This window comes from Poecilia reticulata, chromosome 14 (assembly GCF_904066995.2).
Source record: "Poecilia reticulata chromosome 14, P_reticulata-male-v2, whole genome shotgun sequence".
NCBI lineage: Eukaryota > Metazoa > Chordata > Actinopteri > Cyprinodontiformes > Poeciliidae > Poecilia > Poecilia reticulata.
Genome location: NC_088843.1, coordinates 9660107 through 9681400, shown reverse-complemented (window position 1 = coordinate 9681400; position 21294 = coordinate 9660107). Strand labels below are relative to the sequence as shown.

Below are 21294 nucleotides of genomic sequence, written 5' to 3'. Positions count from 1 at the left end.
TTGCCTAAATTTAAACATTTAGATATTTATTTATTGTATATAATAAAAGCCCATGTTTTATGCTTTATATGATGCTTGATTTGTCTTTTGGCGTACCAGGTCATTGCAGCTCATTTTTATCACTTTTCCATTGATTATTTTCTGTATAATATTTGAATTACCTTGTGAGTGAATAGTGATACAAAAATAAGATTCCCTTGATTTACTGGGGTTATAAATTGAACTATGTCATTTGATCACATGAGACTATAGTTGAGTATTTCTGTAACAAACAGTCCAGGTGGGATTAAATATTTAACAACCACAGATAGGTAGGTGGGTAATCTGTGATGTTGTGGGCCTTTTTTCTCTGCCAAACGCCTAAAAACCTTATTATATTTGATGTCATCATTTACTATTTGAAATATCATGATATTTTATATAAAAATCCAGTGGACTTAGAAATCTAAAAGTAGCTTTGCACTGGATTTTTCTACAGAATAATCATCCAAAACATACAGTTGAACTACAGTCAGCATCTCCCTTGGCCGTCTCAGTTCTGTAAAACTAAATTTTATAGAAAACATACAGGAGAGCTAAAGAAAATGAGTGTAAGCTAGAACCCAGGACTTTGCATAACTAGAGAGACTGTGTAAACAGTATTATCTAAACATCTCTCTTCTTGTGCCCTCTAAAATTTTAGTCTTGTGAAATATTATTGAGCACAATGCTCTTTTTTTTTTTGCAAAAGTAGTTTGTGCAGCATATTAGCAGCAAGAGCACCAACAACTGTGCTGTTTTGTTAAAAACTAAAATTATTATTTTTTTTAATCCACTGAACAAATCTTCAAAGTACTTGTACTTTACTGCGATATAACCCTCCTGTAGTAAAAGATGACTTTTACTACAGGAAGGTATTAATATATTTGTCTGCACCTGTACCTTAGCCCATACTTATTCTTTATCTGCTTGAAAAGTGGCTAAAGAATAATTGACAGTAGCAATAACGTAAAAATACGAGACAACTTTACTTTGTGATCACTTTGGGAGGAATTAACCATGAGCAGACTTCATTAGCTGAAGGAAATGAACAATCCTTCTCTCTGTTAATGATTTATCCAACAGAAAGAGGTTTGGACGGCAGCAGAGTCCTTTGAATTCATTCAGCATCCTGGACATTTCAGATAAAGTGCTTGAAGCTGTGTAAGAGCTGCAGGATGACTGTTTGAGGTTTTCTGCTTTGGAAGAACTCGGATGGTAAGTTTTCTCCTTATGATTCATCTTTAACTTTCGTTTTTGTAGTTGAAAATTGTTCAAAGTTGCAAAGAAAATGCAACAAAATATTTTAAGGTATTTTTCTAGCTTAAATCAGAAAATAACATGTCTCTTGGGACTTGGAGGGCACTTATTTTAACTTCCTATTAAGTATATTTATTTATTTTTCTTTGATGTGAAAGCACACAAAAATCTGTAGCGTTTTGTTTACTTTTTTACATTAAACAAAAAGAAAAGGCCCTTCACTTTTTAAACTAGGAAGTTGTATTATTTTTCAAGGAAACATTTCCCTTGGACACTACAAGAGCTCTTCTACCATTCCTTCCTCCAAAAAACGTTTCAGGGGAAGTAGTGACTTCATTATCAGAGCTCTGCTCCAGCATTTTTCCAGGAGTATTAACTAGTTTTGGAGGAGCAGCCATGGACTTTCTCCATGGTTACTGCAGTTCACTGGCCACAGCTTTAAGGTCTGCCTGCAGGAGGGTCGTTATGGTGTGACTCAGCTCTCAGCTGTGGAAATCCTGAGTCTGTTCGGCGTATTTCAAGTAGTATGCTGACCTTATTACTCAGGAGAGAAATGTTAAATTTTGTGTCTGTCTAATATTATTACCCAAATAACTTGCATATTAAACGAACTGTTGGTCAGTGATTAACTGTTGCTTTATTTGTACTGTAGTCCTTGTTATTTTATATATAGAAAAGCGATCTTAGCACTTGAGGTTTATTATGCGCAAAACTCTAATATATGCTAATTTCATTTTGTTGTCTGAAAAGGCAAAACATGCTTTCCCTTTTTTATTTCTCCCACAGGTAATTATTCTCACAATTACAAACATGAATAAAAGAAATCAGAGCATCAAGGAGAGTGGCGGAAGAAGAGCATAATACCACCTTGATCTTGACAAGGCACAGAAAATACTCCTACCCAATTGAAAATGAGACTGTTCCTGTGTTATCTGATAGTGTTGGGGTCCAATTATGTGATTTCAACATACGGGCCCCACCAGAGAGCACAGATGACTGGAGACATTTTGCTTGGAGGTCTTTTCCCCATGCACTTTGGTGTTGCATCTAAAGACCAGGACCTAGCAGCTCGTCCCGAATCTACACAATGTGTTCGGTAAGATTTGTGATGTTTGTGACTAACTCACCAAACCAGTTTTTAAAATATGGTAGCAAAAAAATATGCAAGTAGAGACTTAATGAATATTTCCTGGCATTTCAAATAAAACTGAAAGAAAATCTCATGGTGTCTTCACAGGGCACAATATTTTTTTAAAACGGCAGAATGGCAAGAGTTGAAAAGCAAGTTATATTCACTCTCCACATTTAGCTTCATGACACATGTGTTGCTTGGATGATAAAATAGTGCTTATATGAACTCTATTGCAACAGTTTTAACCAATATGTAAAGTATATACATTTTAATAAAATGCAGCTTTAAGTGAATGTATATGACTTTTAAATGTTTTGTTACACAATCTGCCTCTTGACTGAAAAGAGATTTTATCTCTTTTGGGAAGAAACCTAAAAATTATGGTTAAATTTAAAAAATATATAAATCAAGTCTTTGATGATGGTACAAGGCCATTTATTATCACCTTTATCTTTAGCTCCCTACACATATTCTCAATATGGTATAATACCTCATTTTTATATCATTCTTTTAGGAAAAAAAACAAACATTTAGGTTAGTTGATTTGTCTTTACAACCTAAATGATTAATCTGTTATTATTCCTTTTAGTCAGAAAATGATTTGTCTGAAGTAGACCATAGACATTTTTTCATCTCACCAGCTTTCAAATGATATATCAGAGCTAGTTATAAACACGAAACAGGATCAAAATGAAAAGTTCCAGTTGGTGTAGACCCTTTTGCACCTATAAAAGTCCAGTACAAAATGAAAACTGCAGAAGAATGAGATGACATATGGCATGGGGGGGGGAAGTTGACCAGCAAATGTGCGAGTGTGCTGCATATACATTTACTTAAATAATTTTCAACACTGAATTTGTTGAACTCATCTTGTTTATTTTGACAGATTCAATTTCCGAGGTTTTCGCTGGCTGCAGGCAATGATTTTTGCCATTGAGGAGATCAACAACAGCAGCATTTTACTGCCCAACATCACCCTGGGCTACAGGATCTTTGACACATGCAACACAGTGTCGAAAGCCTTGGAGGCTACCCTCAGTTTTGTGGCTCAAAACAAGATTGACTCCCTGAATTTAGACGAGTTTTGCAACTGCACTGATCACATCCCATCAACCATTGCAGTTGTAGGGGCTGCTGGATCTGCGGTCTCCACAGCAGTTGCCAACCTCCTTGGTCTCTTCTACATCCCTCAGGTCAGTATCTGGTCAGTTTGTAACCAAATTTATCGATCCAACATATCTGTGAGGTTAAATTAAGAATCAAAGTAAAGTTGATGATAAAAGTATGCAGAGTACTTGAATATACACAGAACAAAGTTTTCTGTGGTTAAGCAACATGAGCTTGAAATATAAATCTTTCCTGTTTCAGATCAGCTATGCTTCTTCCAGCCGACTCCTGAGCAACAAAAATCAGTACAAGTCTTTCATGAGAACCATTCCAACAGATGAATACCAGGCCACGGCCATGGCAGACATCATAGAGTACTTCCAGTGGAACTGGGTGATTGCTGTTGCTTCGGATGATGACTATGGGCGCCCAGGAATAGAAAAGTTTGAAAAAGAAATGGAAGAGCGAGACATCTGCATTCATCTGAATGAACTTATTTCTCAGTACTTTGAGGATTATGAGATCCGAGCTCTGGCCGACAGAATCGAAAACTCCACAGCTAAAGTAATTGTTGTTTTTGCTGGTGGCCCAGACATCGAGCCGTTAATCAAAGAGATGGTCAGGAGAAACATCACAGATCGCACCTGGCTAGCTAGTGAAGCATGGGCGAGCTCTTCTCTCATCGCTAAACCAGAATATTTAGACGTTGTTGGAGGAACTATTGGTTTTGCTTTAAGAGCAGGACTTATACCCGGCTTTAGGGAGTTCTTACAGCAGGTCCAGCCGAAGAAAGACAGCCATAATGAATTTGTCAGAGAGTTTTGGGAAGAAACCTTTAACTGTTACCTAGAACACAGCCCAAGACTTCAAGAAAGTGAGAATGGCAGCACTAGTTTCAGACCCTTGTGTACTGGTGAGGAAGATATTACAAGTGTTGAGACCCCATACTTGGACTACACACACCTTCGTATTTCCTATAATGCGTATGTAGCGGTTTATTCCATTGCACAGGCCCTGCAGGACATATTTACCTGCACACCTGGACGTGGACTTTTTGCAAACAATTCTTGTGCAGATATTAGGAAAATTGAAGCATGGCAGGTAACATGTTTCGTAAATGATTAAGACAGTTTTACAAAACCAAGTTTACAAATGTGTAAATCATCTAAATATATTGGTGTTTGTCATAGGTACTGAAACAGCTGAGACATTTGAACTACACCAACAGCATGGGTGAAAAGATGCACTTTGATGAAAATGCAGACCTGGTAGCAAACTATACCATTATAAACTGGCAGAGATCCACTGAAGACGGCTCCGTGATGTTTAAGGAAGTTGGATACTACAATATTCATGCGAAGAAGGGGGGCAAACTGTCCATTGACAAGACAAAGATTCTTTGGAATGGATGCGATTCAGAGGTCAGTCAAATTAAGATAACGATATTCTTAAAGTACACTGATGTCTTATGTTGAAGTCCGCCAGGGTTGCTCATTGTCCCTGGTCCTGTTTGTGGTATTCTTGGAAATGATCTCAAGGTTTGTCATGGAGATGAAGATCTCTGGTCTGGAAACTTCAGGGCCACCTTTACTTTTGCAGATGATGTGGTTCTATTGGTGTCTTTAAGCTGCTCTGAATCTGACGTGGCCAAGAAAGACATAAACCAAGGAGCAGATCTCTTGATTTATTGATCTGTCTCTTAAGAGATCTGTCTCTTATCTGACTTATCTTAACTCCTCTTAATCTGTCTCAGTATTATATGGCAGATTATTATACTGCCATATACTATGATGACATAGTGACAGTTTTAACAAATATAACTTTTTTTTTCTTTTTCTTTTTTACAAAAGTTACATATTGCCACTTTATTTGCCCCTTTATGGAGTATAAAGTCCATAAAATCTTATACTGTTTTTATATGTATAAAAACAGTATAGATATAAATTTATATGTATATAAATTTATATAAAGTATACATATATTTTATAGATATACAAACAGAAAGCAACCAGTCAACACGCAAGGTGCTAGAACTTGCATGAAAGCCACAGAAAATTTGCTTAAGGTGCAAATTAGAGCTGCCAGGATATTTTCTTAAATCAGTATTTTAGATTCTGAAAAAAAGAAAAAAACCTCCTCATGGTTACTGAATTCCAGTTAAAAAACTGTAAAATCAAAGACATTGGGAGGCAGTAGTGTTTGATGGAGATCCTGATCATTGCTTATGCAATGCAAAACCAAGTTTTCTAAACTTCTCCATAATAATACTAATTTGAACTTTGTATTTTGTTTTCCTTGGCAACATTTTTTCTTAATTGTCAATCATTTCATTCTGGAAAGTGTTTCTCATAATCAAAGTTTATTTAAAAAAAAAAAACAAACAAACTCCAGAGTGGACCAGAGGTTCAAACGCAGCAGAATATCTACACGTTGCTAAGTACTGATATTAGCACGAACAGGAGAAATGTCAGCACATCTTTATATGTGTGTCACTTTTTGTTCTCCTCTATCCCCATAAAGCACACACTTAAGTTACTAATCAAATCTGAAAACATTTGTATTCATTTGTCTAACATCTTAACAATAATCTTATTTTCAGTGAGGAAATGCATCCAGGTTTTTACTGCTACTCTATTTGTCATATATTTGTTTTTTTGTTGCTGTTCTTCTCATGCAACTTGTTTACTGTTTGCAGGTGCCGTTCTCTAACTGCAGTGAGGACTGTGAACCTGGCACAAGAAAAGGAATCATTGACAGCATGCCCACATGCTGCTTTGAATGCACTGACTGTTCCGACGGAGAGTATAGTAATCACAGAGGTAAAATGCTATGCTCCTCATGGTAGTCCCTGTAATTATTTTAGTTTCTAAAACAGATTGTGTTTTTGGCTTTACACAGATGCCAGCGTCTGCACCAAGTGTCCAAACAACTCTTGGTCCAATGGGAACCATACGTTCTGTTTCCTGAAAGAAATAGAGTTCCTCTCTTGGACAGAACCTTTTGGGATAGCTTTGGCGATATGTGCTGTGGTTGGTGTTGTCTTGACAACCTTTGTGATGGGAGTTTTTATCCGATTCCGCAATACCCCAATAGTGAAAGCCACCAACCGGGAACTGTCCTACGTCCTCCTGTTCTCACTAATCTGCTGCTTCTCCAGTTCTTTAGTCTTCATCGGAGAACCACAGGACTGGACATGTCGCTTAAGGCAGCCGGCCTTCGGGATCAGCTTTGTTCTCTGCATCTCCTGCATCCTTGTGAAAACTAACAGAGTGCTTTTAGTATTTGAGGCAAAGATCCCTACAAGTCTCCATCGTAAATGGTGGGGTTTGAATTTACAGTTTCTCCTGGTGTTTCTGTGCACATTTGTCCAAGTCATGATATGTGTGGTCTGGCTTTACAATGCCCCTCCTTCAAGCTACAGAAACTATGACATTGATGAGATCATTTTCATCACGTGCAATGAAGGTTCAGTGATGGCTCTTGGGTTTCTCATTGGATATACATGCTTGTTAGCAGCCATTTGTTTCTTTTTTGCATTTAAATCCAGAAAGCTTCCAGAAAATTTCACAGAGGCCAAGTTCATCACCTTTAGCATGCTCATTTTCTTCATTGTTTGGATCTCTTTTATCCCTGCGTACTTCAGTACATATGGCAAGTTTGTGTCAGCTGTGGAGGTCATTGCTATCCTGGCATCCAGCTTTGGACAACTAGCTTGCATTTTCTTTAACAAGGTGTACATCATCCTCCTCAAGCCATCCAGGAACACCATTGAAGAGGTACGATGCAGCACCGCTGCCCATGCTTTCAAAGTGGCCGCGAAAGCTACGCTAAAACACAGCACAGTTTCGAGGAAAAAATCAGGCAGCATTGGTGGGTCCTCTGCCTCAACTCCATCCTCATCCACCAGCCTCAAGACCAATGGCAATGACTGCGACACAACTTCAGGGAGGCACAGGCCGAGGGTGAGCTTCGGCAGTGGAACAGTCACTCTGTCGTTGAGCTTTGAGGAGTCAAGAAGGAGTTCTCTGATGTAACTGAGAACGCATTGGCATGATCTGCATAACCTGACCCCCAACAACTTCAATAAACCGGACACTTAGCTTCTCACAGAAATGTTAACACTGATGGATTGTGCAAGTTACACATGAGAAGACGATTGATTTCTTTTTTCTTAGAAAACTAAAGTGCCCACCATGGTATGCACAAGAGTGTAAGGGTCAGAATGAGGCACCAAAACGGGAACGGAGGTTGACAAAATGAATCCATTAAGTCTAAATAAGTACTAGTTTAAAACTCGGAGCCATCAGTTGTACACGGAACAAAAATGTATGATTCATGGTACCAACTCAAAGATTCAATGTGTAATCACTTAACTTATTTTTTATGAATTGCTCAACTTCTTAAATTCTAATTAATCAGTCAAAATATGAGATGTATGTCAGATTTTATTTTTTAAAAATTGTTTTTTATTTTAATTTTCTTTGTATGTTGATCAATTCTTTTTTTTTTACCAAATACAGAAAATGTCAGTCCAACTTACACTCAAACTTTGACATTAGTTTTCAGCTTAAATCTGCTTTACAGTAAGCATTTTAAGAAACAATTGAATATTTTGTATAAATAAAGCCATTAAATCGCATCTTTATGTTTATTCTTTATGTGGAGTGGGTTATCTACAAGAAATCTGTCTTTATTTCTTCACTGATTGTCACTTTTAGAGCTGGAGAGGGTTGGTAGTTTTTCTTCTTTTCTTTTCTCTCCTTCTCTTTTTTTCCCTTTTATATTATTTTCTCTTTTCTCTTACACTTTTAAGGACACTTTGAACTTATGTTACATTGTACAGCATTTTCACCTCTGCAACTGAACCAAATGAGCCAACATCCTTAGTCAAGGAAAACAGAAAGAGTCCTGAGGTGGAGCCTTTCAAAAATAATCCATAGTATTACGTTATCATATAGTCATTACCCTCAGAGTATTTTATTGGGATTTTGTGTGACAGATCATCACAAAGTAGCAAATAATTATGAAAAACATTTGTTTTTTTATGTAGTGTGGATTCTCGTGAAAGCTCCTTTGCTCTGATACTCCCGATACAGTTAAACACCTTCACTGTTCTGTTGTGATGTTTTCAAAGGCTTCTTATAGAACATTAGTGAGCAAACATCATGAAAACCACAGAACACAGCAGACTGGTCAGGCATAAAGTTGTATAAAAAAAAAGCTACAAAAACATAGCTGGAAACATAAACTGAGAGGAAGAGAAAGGAAGACTTGAATCAGAGAAACAGCCAGGAGGCCCATAAAAACTCTGGATGAATCTCACATAGCATTGTGCTCTAAGGATGCCTTTCAACACAGACAGAAAAGCTGATCAGTGCTGAACAGAAGGAGAAATTCATTGCAGAAAACCAGCAAAAAGGCGTCAGAAAATTGGACAAGATTTGCCGTCCAGCAGGACCATAAAATAAAACATGAAAGACCAAATTTGTTTGTAACAAAAGTTTGAAAAACATTTACCATTTTCTTTTCACACCACAATCATGCACTACTTTGTTTTTGATCTATAACATGAAACTCCAGCAATGTGTGGTTGTACAGTGATCATATGTCTATGCTGTTCTGTTGTGTTTCTTTCGAGGAGTGCTCTCTGTCTGCTACTTGCTAATCACAAGTCTCTGTTAAATGCAAGGAGTGTAGGTCAACTTGGCATGTTAGTCTCATTTTGAAGAAGCCTATCATCATGTCTTTTCAACAGAAAGAAAAAAAAGGGGAAAAAAACAGCTTTCCCGTTCTTAAAATATGAAGTCTTCAACTATTTCTTGAAAAGCTGTGGTTCAGAAAGTATAGAAGGAAACATAAACTCTAAATGGATTCTTGTGAGAGATAAGTGTGGATTTGATGAACAAAGATTGAAACAGAAGATGCAGTTTGGATATCTCCAGTTCCCATAATGTTGACTGGAATTATTTATTAAGAACTGCCTTTCTAATGTGGTAGCATTTCTCATTCCAGTCCTGTGGAAATTGGTCTGAGGTTTTGGATTTCATTGTGACATGAAGATAGAATATTTCTTTTTTTAATGCTCAGGTTGGAAGCTAATTTTACAAGTTATATGGCCGTGCAAATGTTCACAGTTTTACCAAATAAGATAACAAAGCCTACAAAACTCCCGTCCTGCTCCACCTGTCGTATACTTTCTCTCAGCGCTTTTTTTTGTAATACTTTAATCCGCTGTCCGCCTCTCTTTGTAAAAAATTGCTCTTTTTGTTGACAACAAACACTAACAAAACCTCTTCTTTAGTTTTCCCAAGAGGTAGTTGTCAAATTTCTGACTGAGGAACATCTGTTAAAACCACCTGAGACAACCCTTTTGTTTTGGGGGCATGAATATAATCCAGCGATCAGATCATCTTGTGAGTGAAAAGCACCACATATTGGGAATATCTGGAATAGCCTCTCTTCTAATTTCAAAAAAAAGTTTGAGAACTTTAGTAGATTTTCTTTCTTTGCACTATACATATAAAATATAAATAATTTTAAGAAGTTGGGACCAGCAGATGATAGTATTGCATTGATTATTGCAAACAAATCTTACACAAGCATAGGTTAGTGTAAATAGATTAGATAAAAACCAGTGAAAAACAGTGCTGAATCAGATTATACAGTAAAGTGATTAAACTTTGGTTCGATCTTTATATAAAAAACGCCTCACAACAAAGAAAAAGAAACGATTGCCAGGCCAGGCGGGAGTTCTCGCATAAAAAATATAATAACAAATACGAGCATATGAAAGATATGATCTATAATAGCAGACGTTTGTTGAGGATGCTGTTAATAACATTTTACACTTGATGTCTCTCCAATTTTGACTGCACTGACGGCGTCTTATTTTGGTAAACGTGAACCGGAAATACATGACAAACCAGACTTCAGCTTCATATTAAATGTTTTTCAGTTTGTAAACGACTCTTAACAATTAAATCAACATCATATTATTAAGTAAAGAATTATGAAACAGGAATATAAATATGTGAATTTTTGACAATTTCTTTTTATCTCAAGACACCAAATACATATTGAAACGTGTGGGAGAAGTTACAAATTACATTTAAAATGTGAAAAAAAGTCTTCTTACGTTCCGTAATGAAAAAAATAAATAACAATTGCATACTAGGCTACTACTAATATACAATTCCCAGCGTTCACCAAGAAAAGAAAAATATAAATTTTATTTCGAAAATACTGTAAGCGGAAAGGCTTGTGGTTGACTTTACACGTTATTTGTTCTTGATATCCGGCGTTTAAAATTGGTTTTAAGGTAAGCTCTGCAATTTAAGCCTGTAACAATCGTAAATTGTCAATACAAATGCTCTTTTCCCTTTAATTATACTAACCTGTGTGTGGTTTTGGCTGTTGTTTATTACTATTATTACGCTAACATGTTAACTTATAAAGCACTGAGCGATGATGTAGTTATTACATCCGCACTCGACTGCTAGCCCGTAGTTTAGTTGTTACGTCTGAACTTGTCTGGCTCAGTTATTATTATCATTAAACACTAATGTTAACGATATAGACAGATTGTATTGGTAATATTCTTGCTTCAGTCTTTGCATTCATAATAATGAGCTACCTGTGGTTAGCATATCTATGTTGTCAATAAAAGAACAGAGGATGTGAAAGGATTTGAAGATAAACGTGAGGAAGTTTTTTAATTGTGATAACTTCAATTGCTTTGGTAATATGTTTGTTTTTACAGGGCAAAATTTAGTAGCATCAGACCCACGTGTTTTTCAAATAGTTTCATAATTATACATTGCACACTTTCGTTTAGCATGAATAGCACTACGGTCAGCTGCTGGTTTGGGGACGTTTTGTATTATCTATCAAGTTTGTTTTTTTATTTTTTTGATCAGAGTACGAGATTATATTTTTTAAAAGCTGTTTATAGGTAATTTATGAATTAGGTTTTTATATGTTTACATCAAAATAGTCCAGACATACGCTTGAATATCTGGATGTTTGACAAATAAGGACTTTAGAAATGAAGAATATGTATTAACCATTTACAAGTTTTCTATTATGTTGATTAACAAAAATAGTCTATTCTTGTCTTTTGGGTGAAATGTATCTCAAGACACCAAATGTCTTGAGATATTTGAATGTTGGCAGTCTTGTTTGACTTACACTTAGAAATATGAGAAACAGGCTCAGTTACATGCTTATGACTCACACTCAGGTATCCAGGATAAAGCCAACTGTTCTGATAAAGCCATTTTCATACTGCTAAATGTAACACGAAGGGTTTACAAGAAGTAAGCGACACACATTAAAAATGATCAAACAAGTAAAGAGACAAACAATTATTGATAAGACCATGGAGACTTGAGGGATAAAGAAATCAATCCGAGGTGAAGAGGACAATAAATATGTAACTTGAATATGTAACACTGGATGTGCACATATTATTACATGAAGTGAAACAAAATTCAAATTAACATTTAAAGTCATAGAGAGTAAAGTTTAAAAGCATACATGCTAAACAATGTAGAAATATAAAAATAATAAAAAACAGAATTATAAAAAAACCCAAATGACTATATTTGCCAAGATTAGTGACTTAAATATCATTAAAATATATCTATTAATGAAAAGTTGCTAAAATTGTTCATAGCTAAAATTGAGATGATATAACAAACCATAAGATAACAAATAGATATGACATTTAAATAAAAGCAAGGTTAATTAGCTAAAAAACCTGCTAAAACATATTTAAAAGACAAACTAACAGTTTTGGATGGGCCTAATTAAAGTCTGCACTCACATTAAGTGAGGGTCCTGGCCATTTATGCTTGAAAAACGTTTCAATGTGGCTGAATTAAACTAAAACTTTGTGCCAGTTATCACAAGCGCTTCCTGGCAGTTGTTGCAGGTTGGATAATTTTAAATAATCTTTAGAAAACAATATTTTGTATTTAGTCAGGTTATGTTTGTCTGAAATTTTAATTTGTTGATCTGAAACAACAAAAAAGTCATAAGGAATATGTAATCTAGCAAATAACTACTCCTTTCGGAGATGCAATTTGCTGTTACTTTTAGAAAAGACGTCAACTCCTACTTTTTTTTTTAGCAGGTGTTTTTCATGTTTGTACTTTATCCTGATGTAAATTATCCATATCTGGTAACCTTTTTTCTCTCTTTGTTTTCTTCACAGTTATATAAGAGTTCCTGTGTTTGGCTTCAGATCTGGGGACAGATATATTTTTTTTTTATTAAACTTTTATTCTTAAAACCATTTGAGCGAAAATGATTATTCCTGCAGTTTGCTGACTTTGTAGTTAAACAGGATGTTTCATCAGCATGGGATGACTTACCACTGATTCTGTGACCCACTGTATTTCTTCAGTAATGCCCTGTGTGGAAATCTCCTAAACTACACATAGCAGCATCTACATTCGCTGCTGCTCTGGTCATATCGGCAAAATCATGATTATGTGTACAGCCATCAAAAAGGTTTCACGAAGGTGCAAATATGCTGTTCTGATTGGTCTCTTGTTGTCAGTGCTGGCTTGGAAAGCCAGTTTCACTGGGGACAGAAACGGGACCATTGATGATAACTTTGCTACACCACAAACTCCTGTAAAAGAAGACAAACTGACGGATGAATTCAACTCAAGGATCACAGAACCCAGTCACTCAAATATTTCAGCAGAAAAAGATGAGTGTCCAGAGGAGTCTCCATTGCTAGGTAAGTATATTTCAAATGGTGATGACTAGTTTTCTACATCCTTCATTTGACTAAATAGATTCGTGTTACTCATCTTGGCTGGTATTTACATAGAGAGCAAATAACATCGTTCTCATACTCTTGTTAAAATGCCGGGTCATAATGAATCAATTTAATTTCCTTGACCATGGCAGCGTGTTTTCAAACCTTATCCGTATGACCTGGTTCAAATGGGGACCCACAATTCAACATTTGTTTCATTTCCAGCAGGAGCAGTTTCCTTTGACACTGCATGGTGTCAAACAAAGCAACCCCTTTGAATAACCTGTTTTACACCTTTACCTGTGGTGGCACTGCACCAAGAACCACTGAAGGAAACGACACAAAAACATCAGAACTTCTTTATTCATGAAATGTAAACAATAATGTACTGGCGTTAGATTTTAGTAGTTGTAGGATTTCTCTTTTGTCCTGGGCAAAAGGACCATGAGCCATTTTACCCGCTAACGCTAGACTCATATGTTTGTTTTGATTGTATTTACCCAGAATGTCCTAAACTAAGTCCGCTTCCTGCTTTTGGTGCAGTCTTCAGTTCACTTGTTATTGACATGCATTTGAACCACATCAGAGTTCACTTCAACTGAACCAAGGGCTCTGTTTTTTAGGCAGACCAGAGTCCGCATTCGCATCTCTCCAAATGAACCTGACTTTCGAGGCAAACAAATTAGAGTTTGACTAAAATTGACTAAACAGAGCAAAATCCGTAAATTGTAATTTATTTGATAAACGTTACATCAAATCCACCTATGCTATGAAGAGTTTGATGATGTGCCCATAGTTTATAGCAAAGTTTTGAAGTGTTGAAGACATAAATCAGGGAAAGGTTATACAAATCTCCAAGCATAACAGAAACTGGTTAGGGAGGAGTTTCGGCCCAATTAATTTGAGAGCAATCTAATACATTTGGGAGCTTAACCCTCCCAAAGAAGAATGTGCCACGTCGGTTTGAATCAACCCACACCAAAAGGTGTGGGTTGTTTAAAAACGACTCGTTGTTGAAACAAGCACAATACTCTCGGGCAGCTTTTCTTCAGGTGGAGCAGGATTTTTATTCAAAGTGAATGAAATCAGGAACGGTTTCAGTTACCAACTTATTTTGACCTAAAACGTCCCGGGGTCTGTTAGAAGCATTTTAAAATCTGAAATCACTATACAGTTATCTTATTCTTTCTTTTAGTAACATAATTCACTATATGAAACATATATCAGTCAATCATAGACAGACCAATATTTTCAAGTCTTTATTTCTGTTAATTAGGACTAATGGACTAAGGAAGACACAACATTTAAAATTAGAGTACCACTACATCACATGGAAGTTAGGTTTAATATTTGCTTAAAGTTTTATTTTCAAAGGTTAATTTTTTTCTGACAAACGACTCACCAGAACGCATATTCTAAATATGACTGTAAATATAAAAACTTACTTGTGCTTAATTGCTGTAAGTATTTCAGCTATGGAGAAACTGACAGACGTTCACTGCAGACTTGAATATCTGCCTAAATTTCTCTCAACATTGCTTCTCCAGTGGGAGCTTCGAAGCTGACCTTTGAATCTTCGCTGAGCCTCAAGGATGTGGAGAAGGAAAACAAAGCAGTGACTGAAGGAGAGTATGAGCCCTCAGACTGTACAGCAAGGCACAACGTAGCCATCCTCATTCCACATCGTAACCGGGAGAGACACCTCCTCTACCTCCTGCACCACCTGCACCCCTTTCTGCAGCGGCAGCAGCTGCACTACGCCATCTACGTCATCCATCAGGTACATTTCTGCATGCGGTGCAGTTTGTTTGTGCTTGGAGGCCACCATTGGTTTACTGATGATATCGCTTACCGGTTCTCCTTGTGTTTGAGTTGAGGTTTTATTGTGAACCAAAGAAAATTGGCGTTAATGAGGTGTTTCGAGAGGAAAACTGCAAACTAGGGCAAAACTTACAATGAATTGGAACGATGCAAAAACGATGTCTAGATAGCAAAACATCACTCTCAGTTGGTAAAGGTGACTGAGAACATTACCATCTACACCAGTCAGACGTTTTTATGACAACACAGGTTTAACCAAATTAGTGGGCGTCATTCTTTTTAAAACATTATTTTATATGATTGTGCTTGGCTCATCATTTAATGTACGTTTTAAGATTGTCCTTTCCTGTATCAACATTCATGGCAATCCAGATCTTAAATGGCGTGAAGAAAACATTTTCACGTTATTGTTTGAATGTTGTATCCCTGCTTTTTTTCCTTCCTTCTTCCAGTTTTCTTTGTGCTACCTCTCTTCTTTCGGTGCTCTACATTCCTTTACTTCCTTGTGTCCTATTTCATTTCTTTACTTGTGTTTTGCACCTTTCCTTTCACTTGTCCTTCTTTGGTTTTCTTCCTTCTATTCCTTTACTGCAGGGGTGTTGAAATTGTGTCCTCACTTCTTTGATGTGTCGCAAGTCCACCTGTGTTTTATTTCATTCCCTCCTTTTTCCCTTTTTTCCTTCTTTGTGCTCTTCCTTCCTTTCTTTCTAAAGTGTATTGTTTTTACATGGAAAAATATCTAGGGACCCTGCCGATAACTTAAAAATAAAACATGCAAAAAACATGCTATTATGCAGTGCTAATATGATTTTATGATTTTAAAGCAAATTAGGTCAACATCACCTGCCGAATGCAAATTATCTCTAAGTAAATATGTTAATGTGATACGCCAGAGGCAATCTGAAAATAAATGGGGCTTCTGTTTCCTGTTTGGTTTCTTTTAATAAAGTCACGGTGGGTTTTACTATAATCCCGGATATTTAGATAAAAGGATTTCATTTGTTTCCTTGTCAGTCGTATCTGACAGTAATATAACAAAATTAAAGAGATGTACAGCAATATGACTGTGCATTCTAAACGATGTCAAATTTAGGGTTTTCATTTTTCTTTCTTTTACTCTAGGCCGGTGATGCAACTTTTAACAGAGCGAAGTTACTTAATGTTGGATATTTGGAGGCAATAAAAGACTTTAGCTGGGAATGCTTCATCTTCCATGATGTGGACCTGGTTCCCGAGAATGATCACAACTTGTACATCTGTGACCAGCAGCCCAAACACCTGGTCGTCGGCCGCAATGTCACCGGATACAAGTACGTATAGGAATGAAGGTCTTTCAAGTCTGGGCCTCGTGAATATTCTTCACTCTGCTCCGTTTATTATAAAAACCGATATTAACTGGTGACATGCTTCTCTGGTGAAAACTTAAAGTCTGTTATTATCAAGAAGACTTGTCTATTTTCTCCTCAGACTCCGTTACAAAGGCTACTTTGGTGGAGTCACTGCCATGACCAAAGACCAGTTTTTTCAAGTAAATGGTTTCTCAAACAACTACTGGGGATGGGGTGGAGAAGATGACGACCTTAGAGTGAGGTGAGGAATATTATGATGTTAGAGTAAGAAGGATTATCTGCATGCTGTCACATTTGAAGCAGATGTAATCCACTACAATGACATATTTGACTCATGTGGCTCTGCTTTACAGAGTCGAACAGCAAAAAATGAAAATTGTGCGTCCCCCTGCTAGCGTAGCGCGCTACACCATGGTGTTTCACAAACGAGACACTGGAAATCAGGTTAACAAAAACAGGTGAGTCGATATTTGATTTATTTATTGTCGTTTTGTGTGCACAGAGAATATCCAGTCTGTTCAGTCAATTGTAATATATCTATCTTGATTATAATTTCAGTATTTCTTCTTTTCTAGGATGAGGTTATTAGGACAAACGACAAAGAAGTGGAGAGTTGATGGACTCAACAGCTGCGTATATGACACTTTATCAGTCGGGAGGTATCCTCTCTATGTGAATATCACAGTTAACATTGGTCAACCTCAGAGCTGAGGACTCTGGAAGAAAACAAGTCCTTGTTTGTCCAGACATGATTTTCAGCTCGGGCCACATCAAGGTAATGAATTTCATCAAAGGGCCGTTGCAGAATGCATTAATAAAAACTAGCTATTAACAAAAGAGTTTAAATAATATGGCTTGACATGATGCCAAGGCACATTGCGACCGCCAATAGGTCAGTTACTGACAAACCCGCTGGATGTAGGGTAATGTCAGTCCTTCTTAAAATTAATTCATATTCAACAATTCTTCACATTGATGTAATTTGGCACTAAAAACTCATTTGATTTGACCGGTAAAATAATATTTAAGCACACAACCGGTATCTTGAAGTTCTGTTTATGTCGCCTTATAGAGACTTGAGAGCCACATAAACAGATGTGGCGGGCCAGATTTGGTCCCCGGGCCTTGAGTTTGACACCCATTATTTTCTATGAAGTGGAGACCACCGTGTGCTGAAAGGTTATTAGATCACTAACAAACTGAATTCTCTTTGGTGAGATGATATTCCAGATATTTAACACAGTTTTGCATATCATTCCATGTCTTCATTTATTGAAGACTACATTCATTCCTGTAGTTTAAAAAAAATATTTTTTCTATACCGTTGTTACCTGTCAGACACTGATTAATTCACACTCATGCCTTATTATTTGCCTGCCTCTCCACCACTTGTTACTGACTCGGTCCATGATTTGGCACCTGAGAAACAATGATTGGTTGTTGTATGACCTAACAAAGTCATAATCTGTTGATCTTGTAATGAGATGCTGAATAGGTTCCAGGATGCAGGTTATCTTAGAGAGAGAGAGATCACATAGTGAGGCCAGCAGAGGTGAACATTACCTAACAATGTCTTAATAAGGAGGAATTTATACTATTGATTTTTTGCACATGAAGTACTTCAAATGTAAGCGGATCGTTTGCAGTGCTAAGCAAAGGTAAGAATATCCTTGAATCTTTTTTTTTATTATTATTTTCTCAAGTGACAAGCACAAAGTTGAAAGATTTTTGGGAGGTTTTTTTGTGACGGAACAACACAAAGTCATGCATTATTCAGAAGTGGAATGATTGTCAAAGTACTTTGCAAATTGTGTAATTACATTTATATTCCCTGCATAATTACTTGGTCAAACAAAATTTTTGCTGACGCTGGAGCTTCAAAGTTTCCTGTCTCTACTCAATAGAAAATCTAATTTTTTAAAAATTATTTCAATTTCTTAATAATGCTGTACTCTTATTTTGTCCCACATAAAATCCCAATAAGATACTTTTTATTATAACACAACAAGCTTATATTACTAGAAGGGTATCAATGCTTTTGTGAGGCCCTGTGTTGGGACCGCTTTTCAATTCCAGACTGATCACATCATATCTCCAGCAGGATCAGTTTATATTGTTTAGCTAGTTTTATTGGAAATAGTACAGGTCTGAGAAAACCCATTAGCTTGTTCAGAGCCCATCCAACTGATGAAGAACTAAATATGATCACTTTGGTTACAGATGAAGGATTCAGATTTGTATCAGTTTGACTGCAAATGACAAACAAAACCTCTTCTTCCAGGATGGAAAAAACAAACTTAGGCTACAAATACAGTAACATCAATATACTGCTGTTAGTATGAAGTCAGAAGTGCAGTAGGAGATGGTATGATGGTTTTAAGTGGTAGATTTGTTCCTTTTTAAAGGTAGTCTCATAGTGACACTGATGTTTTTTACTTTGAAATTTGTCTTATACTTATGGTATAATTTAAGGTTACAATGACATTGCAAATTTTATCACTCCAAAGTCATTTTTAGTTATATTTGTACTTCTATTGCATTAGTAAAAGAAAAAAAAAACTGCTTTAGTAACTTAAGTGATGATTACAATCATAGGAAGTTTCTATAGGAAGCGAGTTTAATGAGCCAAAATTATTTTCTTTGTAAAATAATTTTTTTTGTTGTAATTTTAAAGCCTTATATGCTTTGTTTCATGTGGGACTTACTAATAGGTGACGGATTGTATATCACTTTGTAACATTATAAAAAAATAATGTTTTTTATATTTGCTTCATAATTGAAGCAAATATGAAGGAAAATCTTCATATTTGCTTCAATTGTAGCATGTTTCTGACATATATCAAATTATTTGAATGATTTTTGTTCTTCTTATTATTTTTATATCATTTTGGGACATGGGGTGCTTTCAATTTCTTTTTTTGAAAATGAAAAGTGTGCCCATGCCAGCACTGTCACTGTTAACAGGTCACTCCTTGTATGTTTTTGTGTCAGAATCGCCAAAGGTTGCTTCTCCTTAAGGAAGCATTTATGTACGAGAAACAATTTTGCACACCTGATAAATTGGCAGTACGCTGTAGTACTAGTAGTTTACAACATATTTTAAACACTAAATGTGTTTTTTTATTATATTACTTTTTTTATCTCTCCTTAATGAATTACATTTTGGTTTTTTTTGGGTGGTAGAATGAATATGTAGACCGGTAAAAAAAACATTTAGTTTTAAAACAACTCAGCTGACATTTTAAAGTTTAAAGCAATACCATTTTAACTCTTGAAGAATGTCACTTGACCAGTTTTATTTAAAAAGCTTTTTCTTTTTTTTTTTTTGGGGTGGATGTGTCAAAAGTGATACTATTGTTATGTTGAGCCTTTTTTGTATCTTTAGGTTTTTACAAGCTTATAATAAAAATAGTTTATCTAATTGATTCTGCTGATGTTTTTTGTTGTTGATGCTTTATAAAAGAGCTCTAAAACTGGTTTGTACAGTTCACCCCTTATTTAATAAAGGGGTGTTTACTTTTTCATATAGGATCAAGTCAGTTTGGATAGTTTTGTTTCTTAATAAATTAAATCATCATGTAGAAATGACACTTTGTATCTATTAGGTTTATCTCTGATATTAAAATTGATTTAATAATTTAAAACATTCTTGTGACAAAAAAGGAAAATCCCTCAAAAATCAGTACAGAGACAAATACATTTTCACAGAACTGTTGCACCAAAAGCAATGATTGCAAAGTTACTTTATTTGCACCGGCTTGAATTATCACATAGTAGCAGAGGGACATGTACATAGCTGTATTTGTGACAGAGATTTACTGACGATACTAATATATTCCTCAGAGTCTCCAGCGTATATTGGAAGCATTCTTGTTAGAAATGTGCATTTATCAGGGGTAACATTTAATTATTTTTCAAATTGTGCTCCTGATTTATCATTAGATATTTATAGGCTGAACTATCCCTCGTTACAAAACTAACTTTCTTAATTACAGCAGTTTACTAGAGATAGAGACGGGCGTGTTTTGGGCTTGTTGAAGACAGTGTAATAGATGCAGTTTCACCAGCAGGGGGCAGTGTATGAGCGTGATCATCGGGTTCCATTGAAACAACCACAACCTCTTCGGAAATATTTGATGTAGGCCTTTTATTACTGTATTAAAAGAGATGATTTTTGCTACTAAGCATTTTCACAACATATTGAAGTCCTCAGAATAAAAATATGCTTTTTTTATTCTTAATTTAATTTTTAATAATTCTTAACACTAGCATTTGGATAAATACTGTTGATCTGATATTTTTTTATCAATATGGATGAAAATAATGTCATTATGTCGTTCTTTAGTTGATAATTGTACAAGCCAGCATGAAACACTGAAAAAACTTTATTTTGCTTAATTGTCTTTAAGTCTGTAGGTCAGAATTTGATGTGAACAACATGGTGTGTTGTGCATCATAAAATAAGGAATGCAAAAGATTGGCTTTGTCACATTTTACAAAAATGTTGAAAATTATTTATTCATTCCTCAGTGGTGTTCAAATTAACATTCAATAGACTTGTCTAAATATGTAAAAAAAAATAAAATAAAACACAGGTTCGTACCTTCATGAAATGGAGGTAAATATTTCTGATGCAGCAATATTCAAAGAAAGGATGAAGTTCTTACCTGTACATCTATTTATTAAGAAGTTTTTAGTTCTTCTATCATGCACCATCAATAACAAAGATGTATGACATTAAGCTGCCATGCTAATCAGTTGTGTTCCTCAAGCACAAAAGCACAATCCAGATGTGTCATACTGAAGGCTTAAAACATTGTTGTTAGTTTTCTGTAACC

At 35.8% G+C, this 21294-nt stretch overlaps 2 protein-coding genes across 2 annotated transcripts; both read left to right on the top strand.

Annotated features, from left to right (window-relative positions):
- The first annotated feature begins 1590 nt into the window (after positions 1 to 1590).
- Positions 1591 to 10662, top strand: casr (calcium-sensing receptor). Its single transcript, XM_008427002.2, has 6 exons — positions 1591 to 2374; positions 3297 to 3603; positions 3779 to 4618; positions 4708 to 4938; positions 6213 to 6336; positions 6416 to 10662. The coding sequence occupies exons 1-6, from the start codon at positions 2190 to 2192 to the stop codon at positions 7549 to 7551; spliced, it is 2823 nt and encodes a 940-aa protein (XP_008425224.2). The 5' UTR covers positions 1591 to 2189; the 3' UTR covers positions 7552 to 10662.
- A 2341-nt stretch (positions 10663 to 13003) lies between these two features.
- On the top strand, positions 13004 to 19881 carry b4galt4 (UDP-Gal:betaGlcNAc beta 1,4- galactosyltransferase, polypeptide 4). The gene is made up of 6 exons (XM_017308757.2): positions 13004 to 13265; positions 14834 to 15066; positions 16230 to 16417; positions 16575 to 16697; positions 16810 to 16914; positions 17032 to 19881. Exons 1-6 carry the CDS (start codon positions 13004 to 13006, stop codon positions 17165 to 17167), a joined length of 1047 nt encoding a protein of 348 aa, XP_017164246.1. The 3' UTR covers positions 17168 to 19881.
- The last annotated feature ends 1413 nt before the right edge of the window (positions 19882 to 21294 follow it).